This window comes from Notothenia coriiceps, unplaced genomic scaffold, assembly GCF_000735185.1.
Source record: "Notothenia coriiceps isolate Sejong01 unplaced genomic scaffold, NC01 NC01_scaffold00024668, whole genome shotgun sequence".
Classification (NCBI taxonomy): domain Eukaryota; kingdom Metazoa; phylum Chordata; class Actinopteri; order Perciformes; family Nototheniidae; genus Notothenia; species Notothenia coriiceps.
The window spans coordinates 1,259,174-1,273,850 of record NW_011357369.1 but is presented as its reverse complement, the minus strand read 5'-3'; the positions used below and the strand labels follow the sequence as shown (position 1 = coordinate 1,273,850).

The window sequence follows — 14,677 nt, the reverse complement described above, 5'->3', positions numbered from 1 at the left end:
TCACAAGAAGAATTACTGAAGCTATAAAAGACAACAAGTCCAATATCTTAACTTCAAGCAGGATTTGTATGTTGAATACTCAAAACATTTAACAGTGTGTCTTTAAGAAGTAGGTGTAGCACAGACACATGTCTTTGATTTCTAGCAGGACGCAGGAGTGGAGAGCCGACCTCAAAATGTTACCAGCAAAATATACTAAACCAGTAACCTGGTTTAGCCAGTTATACAGATGTCCTGACATAGACAATGCAAGTTCATGTCTACTGATCTATTAGCAGCTTAAAGAGGAAGTACAGTACTCACTCCACAAAACATATTTAAGGATTAATAAACAATCCACAAATATGTTTTATAAGCTCAGATGTCTTCTGACGTCAAGGACATGACTGCTTCATTTTATTTAACACTTTAATAATTGTGTTTCTTTGTACTTTTCTTATCTATGTGTGTGATTCTTCCTTTACTGATAATGACTTGTTCTTCTTCTTTGTATTGAATTAGGTTAACGTTTATTGGAAAGTATTTTGTTACAGTTGTAAGTGTCCTCATCTAAAACACCACGATGAGCCTTTAAGGCTTCTTCTTGCCTCCCGTTGGATATTTATTTATTATATTGTCTTATGTACGACTTTTTTAAGGGCTATTAATAATAAAAACATAAGAAAGCTGCATCTAATATGCATCACATAAAGACTTGATTCAGTAGATTAAGGGAAGGGAAATAAAGTGGTCTCAAACAGGGGCAAGCAAAATGTAACATGTGTGTAAATGTGTTAATCAAAAGAAGCAAGTATGCCTGTGAAATGCTCCAAACTCTAAAATGTCCAACATGATACAAGCAGATCAATTACGTTATGTCTAAAAAAAAATCATTATTCTATGAAATCTCAATTTATAATAAACAATAATAAATAAACAACCTTTACTAGATCTATAATAGCTATTGTCATTCAAATCTGTGTCTCATTCTGCAACAAGTGTGAGCTCTACCTCCTGTCCCGTGCGCTCACCTCACGTTAAAACACCTCGTATCTTGCACAGTACCCGGTCCATTTAGCAAAACACAAGAGTTGGCCTGCACAGAAAAGAGGTGCATTTAAAGCATAACAACCATCCTGAAGTAGAGAAGTACTGAAAAAGTGTCAAAACAAACGTAGAGTCCAAACAGTCTACCAATTACACAGGAAAGGTAAACTGCATCAACAGCTTGCTGGCTAGCAACAGTAAGCTAACAACTCAAGACTCGCAAAATGGAAACACTGCTGTCTGATAGAAACCAAAGACAACTTACCGGGATGAAAAAGTCCTCCGTTTTGCCTTTTCTCGCGTCGAAACAACTTCAAAGACAATTTATATATTCCTACTTAGAATAGTTATTATATTACCAGTCGTCGTGACAGTAGGATAATAAAGAGGTTAGCGGAGAAGCTAACTTTAGCTGGTTTACTTAGCTAGCCGACGGGCTGGCTATCCCGTCTCAGGTTGCAGTGTTGTTGACACCAGACAGCGTCAACGAGTGGTTAGCCTCTGAAGAGAAGTCAAGTACGTAAACATAACGTAAGAGAGTTCCGGTTAATCCTTTCGAAATAAAACACAAACAAACTCAACTGACTATGGCAGCTACACGCTTTCGAAGTAGTATTTTAGTGTTACTAAAGATGTTATCACAACTAAGGAGTCAGATTTAATCTCAAGGAAGGGATGTGAGTAGAAGTGATAAAATAAGTTATGGAATCTTTAATCAAGTAAAAGCAACATTACTGCAGTGTTGATAAACAAAAACATTTTTTTTGAAAAGGTAATTTGGATTATAATTTGTGATGTATTTACTTGGATGTTGCAGCTGGTAAAGAAAGCCTTAAACTATATTTACTGCCAGCTAGCTTCTCAATTTCACCAAATGTACATTTGTCAACAAAGGAGTCACAATTTATATCTGTGAGAACATTTGTGAGTAGCCTACTTGTGTTGGTAAAAGTACAAAGATACTTTACTCAAGTAAAAGTAACAATAGCCTACTAAAGTGTATAACAACTATGTTTACATTTTCTTATTTGAGTAATAGAACAAAAGTATGAGCATCAAAATGTACTTAAATTCCCAAAAGTATATTAACTTAATCTGCACACTGGCCCATTGTATATAAGATATTAAAATATATTTGATTAAATCTGTGAATTCATGTGTTATTCACTACTACTGTTAACTACTTTAATAAGCTGGAGATGGTTCCAATTGCTTTTTGTAGCTACTGCAGTTAATTTATACTTAAACTGTTTCATGTGAATACTTAAGTAACCTAGTTTATCAAAAGAATGTAGTCAAGTCAAGCCTACAATATTTAGTAGAAGTATAACATGATGTGAAATATAATTGCTCAAGTAAAGAACAAGTACTTAACATTATACTTAAGTACAATAGTTACTTTTCACAACTGTTGTCTAGTCGTGAATAGCCACAGTATCACTCGAGCAACTTGTGTATTTTAAAAGCTTATCACTGACTTCCGGGATGAATTGGATCTTAATGTGGATAACTTGACGCATCTGTTGCTGGACACTACATTGGATAATGCGATTTGGAGAGAACGATCCCATTCCAGCTACTATAGAATTAATGTGTCACTTTCAAGAGAAACCTTACCTTCAAAACTTCTGACTAACATTTATGAACTTAGTTAGAATAAAGCGTTGGCTAATGCCTGTTATAATGAACAGACATGTTGTCATATAAATAAGGATACCCATATAATTTATATAATTAAATTAGAGCTGCACCAATACATCTACACTAATCCATTGGTCATTCACAGAAAAATTATTTCCAATTTAAAAATAAATAAATTCATCGTTAAAGAAGTTTTTCGTGCAAAAAAAATCTTGATTCCAGCCTCTCCAATGAGATATCATACTTTCCGATTCATATCATATTTAAATGACTATCTTTGGGTTGTCGACTGACAATGCAAGAGATGAGACGACATCATCATGGACTTGCAAAGTGTGATGACCATTTTTCTGATATTTTATAGAAACAACAATTAAAGATAATCTTAATTTAAACCATATACAAAATAAGTATGAGGCAACATTTAATGTTAATATGCTTAGTTTGTATGTCCTCTTGGTATAAATTAGGCATTTAATGTATAAAGCGTTGATCCAGGGGCCGAGATAACTTTATGACAAAGATTATACTGGTCGTACAGGACTGCCCCCATGTGGAGAAAACTAAATACTGCATCGAAAATATGGAAGCACCTGTCCTGATGGAGACTTCCATTTGTTGACCTTACCAAACCAGAACCTTTATTAGCCTTGGCACTAAGAGCAGCATTAAACACTCAGTTTCTTTATTGTGCATAATGGTTTATTCATTTCATCAGACTACTTATGTCCACTAGCCTTTAAACTTTCTCAAACTTAAAAAGCTCATTACAGAACCCTCAAACCAAAACATATTCAATCCACTTTTATTCAAAGCATTCGTTGGATGTCAGCAATTCATTAGCTTCAAACCTTTTCAACACTGAAATCAAGCTAGGGAAATAAAAGTAAAAAATGAGTAAACCTTTAAGATGACAGGAGAAAACTAAAAACGGAAGAAAGTATAGCATATACTGGAGTTTTGTTGAACCAACAGATCTAATCTCTTCAATACAATACTGTGTTTTTAATTTCCTCACAATGGTATTTCATGTATTCATGTTGTTGTTAGAAAATACCATGGTGATGAATACTAGCCAACACTGATAGGTATGTTTCCATTTAATCTAAGAGGAAATTCCAAATGAATGTCTGAGCACTGAGTATCTTGGAAAGATTTTTAAAAAGGTGCACCGTACCTGCAGCTGGCTGACTGCTACTGCAATATCAAGCACCCAGATTTATCTCATCAATGTAACTCATGGAACCCAGGTGCTCAGGGTCTACTTCTTGAACGTTTGACATCATACAGAAACGACTGTGATGCAAGTCACCCTGAAGCCATGTATAGCTTGTTTGATGTCTCCCTTTACTTAGCATCTGAACCTAAAGGTAACCCAAAAGTTTGCTTTGTGAAAGGAGGACGCTGAAAAGCTTTGACCTTCCGGAAAATGTATATAAATTAAACTGATGACAACGAGAGAATAATTAAAAGCAGCATGAACTTTAGCTACGTACTGAAAGCTTCAATAGCTTGTAGCTCCAAGAAAGATCTGTATGAAATTAAAACAAGCATAAGGAAAATCAACTCAAGACAAATATGGTTGAATAAACTTCAGTGTCGTCTACTTTGTGTGAACCATGGATGTGCTGAATAGAAGTTTCTGCTTTTTCTTCTTCTTCTTTCCTCCTTTCTCATCTGAAAGACAACCAAGGGTGAGTGTTAAACAAATACTTGAATTGCAGAAAGGCTATTTATTGGATAAAGTGAATTGATAGATGCCAGACCTGGGACGACCACATGTTGTGGAGGAGAGTCCAGCTGCAGGAGAGCCTTCTCGAAGGCCTGGCTGAAGGAGTTCTGGAAGCTGGGCACCGGCACGCGGTCGGACCCGTCGCTCTCTCCGTCGCTGTCTGCTGCCGGGGGGCCGAGCAGCTCTACATGGAACAACACAACACTGATGTCAGGAAGCCCTCGGGGAGTTACACTGCTAAAAACTGGCTTTACAAGAAATACAGTGCACTGAACTCAGCTCCAGTTACTACGTCCACATACCTGCCAGTATGTGCAACATGTACCAACTCACACAAGCACATATACAAGAACAAAGCTATCTTAAGTGTATTGTGTTTTAAACAGCTGTATAACAGATCGTTTAAAAGTGAAGCACTGTTACTTGCAAATAAACAGATATTAATAACGATATACTACTTAAATACAACACGTTGCTTGTTGAATAAGAACAAATAAGTTACCATTTCATCATTTAACTCTGCACAAAAAGACAAAAAATAAACTACAGTTAGATTCCAAATTACGGTTCTCTATTGATTCCAAAAATCTGAGTTTTGAAGATGACATTGACATATTTAAAAAAAAAAAACAATATACAAGTTGCAGCTATGACTGATTATGTTGCTGTTAATTAAATGGTTTCAATGATTTTCTGGCAGAATGCTGCAGCCCACAAAGATCCTTTCTTTGTGCAGATTTATATATGAAGGTGCTACAATGTTGATAGAAAAGTAATGTCCACAAATGAACTACAAAGTCCAGAGAACTTGTACTTTTGTATTGACATATCAATTTTAACAAGAGATGGCACTAAAATAACCTAAACTTGTAGGACACATATGATGCAAGTATTGGAAGCTTGCTACTTTTGCTGTCTAAATTGTGAATCTACCTTTCTTTGGAGCGTTCCAGGGCCCAGCATCACCTCTGGCTTTCCCATCTCTGAGCATCTATACAGGACACAGGAGCATTTCCTTTATTTAGATGATGTGCTACAACATTAGCACTTCAGATGTGTGATGCATTTCCCCAACATGACAAATGCAGTCTAAATAAATGATGTTGCCAACTAGGTATTTGTATATTTTCTACACACCTGTGCAAAGGACATACAGTTGGAGTCATCCTCCAAGCTACCCACAACGGGTGAAGAGCTTTGTCCATTCAGACTTGGGAATCTCATCCCATCTAAAACAACAAAAGGGATGTTAAACTCACAATAGTGCTGAAACATAGGCCATAAACAGCCAGAGGCCACACGTATAGCTCTGGGGCCGTATTCACAAAGGATCTTAGGGCTAAAAGTAGCTCCTAACTGGCGAATTTAGGAGAAACTCCTAAACATAATGGGCGTGTCAGTCTTAAATGTAGGACTCCTAATTGTATTCACTAAGAGCAATTCACAAAGTATTTTAGGCCTAAAAGTAGCACCTAAGTTTAGGTGAGCTTAAAAGTCCTCGAGAGGACTCCTACCTCAGTAAGACCTATTCACAAAGAATCTGAAAATGGCTGCGAGACGAAATGTTTTGGAGACAATGGAAGACTGTGAATTGATCAAGAGATATAGGCTAAATCGTGAGGGTATCAAACTTGTTGTGGAATTAGTCGGGGATGTTATTGCATCCCGCACTAACAGGAATAACTATTGCTATTGACGGGACGCACATAAAAATAATTGCGCCATCAAAAGATGAGGACGTGTTCGTCAATAGAAAGAAAGTACATTCCATCAACACGCAGATTGTTTTCATTCATCATGATAGGGGGGCTTTAACGGCGGTATGGGCTGTTATTGAAAGTGTTTAAGTGCTGGAAATATGCTCATTGGATAATAGTTTGCAGGGTGCTTTTAATTGCCTCCTTGATTTAATGCAATTTACGTATTTTTATTGTTTGCTCTCTCTCTTTAACGTGCATATACAACGTCATTATCGTGGTCTNTCTTAGCTCCGGAATCCGGTTTGTTTCAAGCACCAAACATTTTTCCGGCTATTGCAAAAGCACCGCTTACGTCGGGGCGGGGGCAGGGGCGGGATCAACTCCTGAACAAAAACACAAAGCCTGCGTTTTATACAGTTTGTACACAACGATGGAGAAACGTAACAAGCAGCAGTGGTCCACTGAAGAGACCAGCTACCTACTGGGAATCCGGTCTTCTGAAGAGGTACAGAGGAAGCTGGAGCACAGATCGGCCATTGTTGTTGTTGTCGGTGTCAGCTGTGAGGGGTTTCCACGCGGTTTGGATTTATGAAGCAGGCACGCAAACGGTTACGTCATGACGCAAATGATGACGCAATGACGCAGCACCAGTCGGATTCTGGGCAGTGTGAAAAGAGCCGGAGCTAAACCGAAGAACCGGTTCTGAACCTGAAAAGCTCTAGCACAGAGCTTGAACCGGAGTTGCGTTGGTGTGAATGAGGTAACAGTGGGTTTCTCAGAGCATATTTAGCAGGAAACAGCAGCTGCCTGCAATGCCTGGAAATTAGGTTGATAAGAGTAGTGAGTGTGATCAAAACAACAACAACAACTAAAGAAGTTGCATGGCTTAAGACCAAAACAAGGAGCTGAAAGAAGCTAAAAAGCTCAGAAATGTAAGTTATTTGATCCATTGCTATAACAGAGTGCAGCTTTAATTGAAAGTCAGATTTGTCTTTCTGTGTATAATGTGTTTTTAGTGTGACGGCCCCAGAGCCTGTGGCCTGTTAGTGTGCAGGTGTGTTGCAGGTCCTGTGATGGCGGTGGAGCTGAGGACACCAATCAGCATGACTGGGGACACCTGGCCGGAACCCCAGGTGCTACTTAGGCCCAGCTGCCTGGAGTCACGGGGCGATCACGACCGAGACTGATGTGGGAGACTCTCGCTGGGATCCCTGCCCCTCGCCCAGCCTCTCACTTTACATTTACATCAACCCACCGCCGTGTTATGTTTTTGGGGTTGCCACAATAAATGTGCCGTGGTTTTTGGAAAGCCTCGAACGTCTCTCTCTCTCTTTCCGGTCATAACATTAGTAGATGTAAAAACTGAACTACAGCCTTGGGTGTAACTTTTAAGTGTTTAAATAACCAACCAATGTTTTCAGGAAGATAGCATTGACACTAACTGTGATCCACATGGGCTACTCCAATATTTGAAACTAAACAAAAGTAAGCTTATGAAAAGCTAATTCAATAAAAACACAACGTTTCTTGAGCAAGACACTTTCTTTGGCCAGCAGTAAGTAGATTTTGTGTGAATCCCACAGTTAATGAAGGAAACTGAATAAAAAGAAGTGCTCAGAGCAAAACATGGCAGTCATATTGACAAAATACTCGTTCTTTCTTGTTATCGCCCCCATCTCTTCCATCCCGTCTTTCTTGTTAACATCGAGGGCCTCTTTCCTACACGAACACGACAATGATTCGACACTAAAACAAGCATTCCTGACATCTGCCGTGTGAGCGCTTCCTCCACCCGGCTCTACAAGACGATGAGGATATTTCTCGAGCTTTACGCCGCCTACACCCCAATTAGTGTCAGCTCCTGGAGTCTGGAGCATTTCTCTTCACGGCACTCTCCTTGTTCTCAACCTTTAATTCCCATCTTTTTAGCCCCTAGCACCTACACAGGTATCTTCCTAATGTTTTGCTTTCTTTTTGGGTCTCTGCTTGTGTTTTTTTTCTTTCTTTATCGCTATCTGCTTGACTGGTTCTCTCTCAGTGCTCTTTTAATACAGTTTAGATCAATCTTTCCAAATCAATACTTAATATCAGAAAGAAGCGCTGGCCTTTTGCTGTATGTACTCTGGCGTATCGTCAAGACACATGGACCATCGTCTCCGTTCAACCTATTCACACCAAAGTAATGAGATATTGAATTGGACTCAGATACACCGAGGTGAAGCCGACGCCATCCTCAACTGGTGCGTTTCTTGAAACCTAATAAAGCACCTGATAATATTTGACATCAAAGCCTAATTTTTCTTCATTTAACTCTTGGTGTCAGGACGCTGGTAGCTTCACACTGATTCCTCCACAAGGGAAAAAGCTGCATAATTGACGGTCCACCATGTATTTCACATGATAAATGAACCCAATGCTACTGACCTCTCCGCGTTTCTTTTTGTTGAAGTGCCTACTTTTGAAATAACTTCTTGTATCTCACGATATTCCCAGTCTTCCCATTACCCATGCATTACAGGCCTAAGTGTGTTGGCTGGGACGAAGAGGCAGCAAGCAGAATTTAAGTATGTCTCTCATGCGCTGTATAATTTATCATGGAAGGAGCCTCAAGCTTTTTAATGGGCTCGGCTCTCATTATCTAGTCTCTGTTTTCTCGCCATGCCCTCTGAGAGTTCCCCCTAATGGAGGGACAAATAGATTCATATGAGATCATAATTACAGCATTTTTAAGCAATGAGTTTAACCATCAGATGGAGCTGATATCTGCAATCAGGACATGAGCGAGGTGGAGAACAGTTCAATCCGACAGTGTCAGATTTCCCAACAAGCTTGTCTGTGATTTGTCTCCACTTCCTGTTTCCATCTGCTTCCTGTCTCTCCGGTGACTGATGGGCCTTTCCAGAAGCTGAGAAAAGCATGTCAGAGTTGCCGAGACCGATTCTTCTGTCAGGGTTGCCTGTTGGAGCTAGGATGCGACCGTGTTAAATGAACAGAAGCAGATGACTTCTGGAGAACATTAATTTAATTGAGACGCGCTGCTGAATGGTTTCATTTGCATATTCCAGATATGAAGAGGCAGAGAAAACAATAGCCTCCGGGTTAGTAAAGGAAAAGATGAAAAACAACGAGGAATTACATTTGAAACGTGACGGCATTTCCCAAACCACCACCGTGCTATCTACACTCAAAAATTAAACGACTTTGCACGAGACAGTTCAATCCGCCAAGTACAAACAGCTATTGTAAAAAGGAAGCTAATACAATCAGGTAATTGACAGCACATTGAAGACATTTGTCCAAATATATCTGGCTTTGCTCCATGTGTTGTAGAAACAGCAGCGTCGGATATTCACTTCCCTGCCAAGAGGAGCTCATGCATAAACAACACTGTCATATTTATATAGGCATCCCCGCGGAGTCCTTCCACTATTGTGCTGTTATACTAACTACCTCTGCCGGGGGAACATGACAGTATCGCCACAACACATGCTCTTAAGTGATTAAAATTCACTCTCCCCTTGTAGGCCTCTCTTATCGGTGAGTATTTTTGGTATTTCTCCACCGCGCTGAGGGTCACTAGGGGCAGCTGTGGGAAGCAGATAACAAATCCTATTTTTCGTTGGCATTGAGTTTGAGCGCACACACAAAAACACACAATGTTTTTGAGGCTGTCCTCTGGAGTGCTGGGTTGATAAAAACAGAATCCCTCCATGGCACTTGAGCGTTATTATTCTCTCTTCTTTCTCCCTCTTATCTGAAGCCTATTGTTGGAACACAGGGTGGTTATTGGGTTTTGTCGAGAGAGGAGAGGAACGCGTGGAGGACAAGCTTTATGCCCTCATTCTCTGCTCCAGTGCCGTGGAGCAAAGCAATCCCACATATAGCCTCCGCCCGTACAGGATTCTGAATCTCAGAGCAGCTCTCTGAAATGAGAAGACATTTTCTCTGGGTGCAACATCGGAGGAGAGGATTTATTTTCGTGTCGAGGCGCTCTGTAATTGAATAAACTGTGGAGAAATTATATTTTCCCAGTGTTCCCTGGCATACCTTGTCATCGCCAGTTAAAGTCATACTCAAAACGGTTTCAGAGGGACAATGTGAACCTTCTCTCTCTCAGGCAGTGAGTTGTGTGCAAAGCTATGATTAAGTGTTAAGAGTTGGATTATTTCACAAGACAGGCAAGTAACTGAGGAAAACTGGGTGGGTGTTTTTGGTTCAGAAATGTACGTCATATTTTAGTTCTGATTTTGCTCGCCTCTGACTGACATATAAGCTGTATATTGATCCTCGCCCACGTCCTCATTCAGTATACATTTCTACTCGGTTATGTCAGAGAGATGATGTTTTCAAGTGAGACAGAGAGCCTCTCAAATTCCTACACTCAAGACGTTGTTAACTTTTTCTAGTTTGCAGCCAAGTAAAGTTTCCCTTCTGCTCCCAGCTCTTGCAACTAATGAGGGTTTTAGAGAGAGAGAGAGAGAGAGAGAGAGAGAGAGAGAGAGAGAGAGAGAGAGAGGCCTTGTTGTGAAATTAAAGGTCATTCTTACTGGATGAGCAACCCTGATACCTCCTATCTCTTCCCTCGCTGGCCAACGGGGGAAATCAAATGCTATTAGACCGAAGAAGCGTCCTTTATCATTGCGGTCATTATCATCCGAATCATCACCCAGGCCACGAAGCATCATTTAGCCTTCCCATTTAACTTCTCACCAGCCGTGTGCCAGACATATCCACCAGTGACAATGTGTCCGGCAATATTGGGAGCTGGCGGGGGGGAATTATTCAGGAAGGAAAGCAATTAGCGGGCCGGAGAAGGATGGAGATTCAAAGGCAGGGCTTGTACAGTATTAGAACAAGGAGAGATAGAAGTTAGAGAGCTGAATGACTTATTAATGCCACTAATGAGGATAAAGCAAGGTTGAGATGGAGCTAGGTAATATACCTGCTGCGGTATAATTGTTAAAGCGCAATCCTTACTCAAACCAGAGCAGATCCAGAAATAAGAGGGTAAGCCCAGTGAATCTCCCAGTTGAGCTTCAGAGGATTTGAATGTGATACAGACACTGATGAGTTGTAATGTATGAAGTGATGCTTTATGGCAATGGGATACCTTGGGGAAATTACCAAGGAATCAAATTACTACTTGTTTGAAGATGGGACGTTTCCAGTGACAAAACAATTGGCTGTATCTAGTTATGAAAAGTAAAGTCATTATGGAAATAACGGCTTCGTCTTTCAAATGGAATATATAGAAGGCTATGAGAAAATGGCCCTGCTTTTCACATGTTTTATCACACAATAAAAAGTCTCTGATTAGTTTATTGACTTAATTGCTAGTTTTACTCCAAAAGCACGATGTTGATTTTGTAAATTGTGGTTCTATTTATAGTAACAATTAGTCCATGTTTCCGTCTTGTGTTTTTTAAGTTCAAGGAAGTAGGTTGTTGTGGGGGAAACTTCTGCAGCAATGGAGAGTCAGGAATCAAAGAGACACAAGGAGAGTTGGAGCTTTGATGTCAAACACTGACGGTTTATTTGGAGTTACGGCCGGAGAATTGACAAGACAGGTGGTGTGTCACGAGTTGACACAGCGGTCGCCAAACCCATTCTGAAGAACTCTTTCTGCAGCTCAAGGTTTTAACTAGTTCGGAGTGTAATAATCAACATTCTTTATCAGTGAGACTAAACAAATATGGACCCTGAATCTAGAGCTCTCGTCCATAGGAAAGAATGTGCGCCGTAAACTACCTCATGGCAGCTTCTGCTCTGTCATAGACTGGCAACAACAATGCGCCCAAGCTGCCCCTCCTTAAGAGAGATAGCAGCAATGCCCAAGGCCGTAGACCTATGCCATGGGAAAGGAGACAGCGAGTGAGGAGAAAATGATCAATCAATCAATCAATCAATGTTTATTTATATAGCCCAATATCACAAATGTTACATTTGTCTCAGTGGACTTCACAGTGATGAAGTGGGTCGAAGCTTGAATACCTAAGCAAATGTTTCCCTAACACTTGTAACATTTGGATTGCCCAAAGTAAACATGTATTTTTCAGTATTCGGTTGTACTTATGTCCACCCTCTTGCGTCACTTCCTGTCCACTAAAAAACCAAGATGGTGACGGCCAAAATGCCCACATTGAGCCTTCACAAACCGTATTTCACTATCCAATGGATGACATAACGCTGCCTTCTTCCACTATTCACTACCATACACTTAATGGGAGGAGTCCACAGAAAAGTATTACCCTTTTGGAGTACTTTCTTGCAGTTAGAACGATAAGCTAACTGATGAAAAATATCTCCAAACCAAAGATTACTGCTTGTTTTTCACACAAACCAAGTGATCTGCTGATTCACATTCAGCACTATTCGAGGTGAAGTAAAGAAAAAACAAAACGGGTACACTTGCTTCACGCTTTCAGCTCTAATTTACTTGAAAAGCATCACCAGGAGCAGGCAGAAGTGCAAGGAAACAGTTAACAAATAGCAGCAGCTAATACATACTACGGCTCCCAGCAGGTTGCTTAGTTGTCTCAATTAGCAGATGATATCTCAGCTCTAAGCAGGGGATCAACACTCAAGCTTTCAGTGTCATATAAATTAGCTCAGGTCCTCAGAAGCTTTAAGTCCTCTGTTCAAAGAAGGTGTTGTAGTATTTCCGTGATATGAATTGTTTGTATCTGCTGATGACAGATGCCTCAGAAGACTTTTCAACATGTCTCTGTAGGAACAGCAAAGGTAATGAAATGAATGCTATCTGTATTCCTTTAAGCTTTGTCTCTTCCAGGGTTTTGCTGTTGTGCTCGCTGACTGTCACATTTACTGGAACACATGAATATGACAGAGCCATTGTTCCTTTTAAAAGAAACATTGGGCTTACCTACTATGACAACACTTGTCCTTATTACGACCCATGTTTAAGTTTGTTGGTAGATGGCGCCCTACAATACTTATGTCAGGAGCAAAGTAAGTATAAAAGAAAGCCTCAAAGACTGTATACTTAGGAGGTATATCATTTTTAAATGTCTCCAGTTTCACAACTTTAATTAAAACGGTTTAGTCGTTTAGCTTAGAAAGTTGTTGGACATGTCACAATGTCTGCTGTGATTTAGGCTAATTGCTGTTTTCCTTGATGTTCTCCAGCTTTGTTTGAGTCTTTAGGTCCAATTCAACAGAATGTTTGTACTGTATATGTGTTGAACAAATTGGTGATGATGGTACTTAAAGTTGGCAATTAAGCAGCGTTAATGTAATGAACTCCAAAAGCGTTTATGCTGTGTAAATGATGCTTTGGGCCTCTTAAGAACTCCTTAGACACCCACATTAACACCAAGTGTTTGAGAAAAACAACGTTCGGTTTCACTTGAAAATCATACGCTGTTTATTTCACTTCACTGGATACACTTGTGACGACACACACATGTACTGTTCACTAATGCGACCTGTTCCTGTCCAAGTATCGTTGTTGCACACTGCAGATTCATATCAAAACTGCTTTAGCTTAATAACATCTACAGTTCACGCATAATACATAGTAAGAAGCAGAAGTAGCAAACTAAAAAATGTCAGTCCTGAGTGTTACAACAGTCATTACAAGTTTGGAGCTTCCTCTCAAGACGTGTTCCCAGGATCCAACTAGGTTGACATGCGAACATGACAGTTTTTTTCCTTTGAAAAATGACGTTGGAGGCCTGGTGGAGGAGAGTTGGCAGCAAAGAGCTTTCTGCGGTTCAAGCGACACTCAGATCAAGATTTTTAAAAGGGCACCCAGCTCCTCACTCCCTTTTCAGAAGGGCAGCTTTGCCAGAGAGTTTTGTGAGATGCCTTGTCTTTTTTATCACTGGTTCAAAAGCCCCTGTGCCTCCTCACAGCATGCCTGACACTAATTAGTTTAGCACACATATTATCCATGAGACTTGTGAACCTTCGCTCCCCACCAACTGGGAAGTCGACCAAATATGAAACAATGATGAATAAACCGTGGTGGATTTTGGAGATAAAAGCGGTGATGAAAACGGGGGCACCCATGTGAATTAGAATGTATAATGACGCTAAGAAGAGATGGATCAGATTGTGTGCTTGTTTCCATTTAACTACCACCATTTTGGTGAGTAATCAAGCAGGGGCCTTGCCTTTTAATATAACAAAGAAAAGAAGAGAATATTTCCCTGATAGACATACCAGTGTTCATTTCGTCAACCAAAACTATGACGAAAAATGTTCGTCAACGACCTTTTTTACATGACTAAAACGAGACGATGACGAGCTAAAAATAGATTCTTGATAACGAAAACTATGACGAAATGTATATTTAGTTTTCGTTGACGAGACGGGACTAAGGTGTTAATGGTGGACTATCGGACATTCAAAATGCCAGTAGGGCCTGGCTCATTTCGTGGCATCTACAGGCAGTGGCAAGTACTTCCGGCATCTGCCACAGAGGCCGCCACTCCGTGGTATCTGTGGCAAGTATATGCCACAGATGTGGTATCTGTGGCAAGTATATGCCACAGCCACAACTTGCCGTGGCAAGTAAATGCCACAACCATGCCACAACTTGCCGTGGCAAGTATAT

The 14,677-nt window shown here is 40.2% G+C and overlaps 3 protein-coding genes across 4 annotated transcripts in view; all 3 read right to left on the bottom strand.

Annotated features, from left to right (window-relative positions):
- Positions 1-1,497, bottom strand: part of si:ch73-138n13.1 (protein piccolo) — a 129,899-nt gene extending 128,402 nt beyond the window's left edge. Inside the window, exons 1-2 of one of the 2 annotated variants that reach the window (XM_010782859.1) lie at positions 1,292-1,497; positions 1,011-1,075 (exon numbers count right to left, since the gene is read on the bottom strand). The gene's annotated coding sequence lies outside the window, so the exon portion shown is untranslated. The remainder of the gene's footprint in view (positions 1-1,010; positions 1,076-1,291) is intronic. The other variant, XM_010782858.1, reaches the window with a different exon arrangement.
- hsh2d (hematopoietic SH2 domain containing) overlaps positions 1-14,677 on the bottom strand; it is a 364,522-nt gene that overhangs the window by 134,802 nt on the left and 215,043 nt on the right. The gene's annotated exons all lie outside the window — the stretch shown is intronic.
- The window catches only part of LOC104955524 (RING finger protein 10-like), a 56,120-nt gene continuing 44,794 nt past the window's right edge, over positions 3,352-14,677 (bottom strand). Inside the window, exons 5-8 of the mRNA XM_010782863.1 lie at positions 5,537-5,628; positions 5,333-5,390; positions 4,434-4,583; positions 3,352-4,344 (exon numbers count right to left, since the gene is read on the bottom strand). Coding sequence (XP_010781165.1) covers positions 4,271-4,344; positions 4,434-4,583; positions 5,333-5,390; positions 5,537-5,628 — 374 coding nt within the window. The 3' untranslated portion in view covers positions 3,352-4,270. The remainder of the gene's footprint in view (positions 4,345-4,433; positions 4,584-5,332; positions 5,391-5,536; positions 5,629-14,677) is intronic.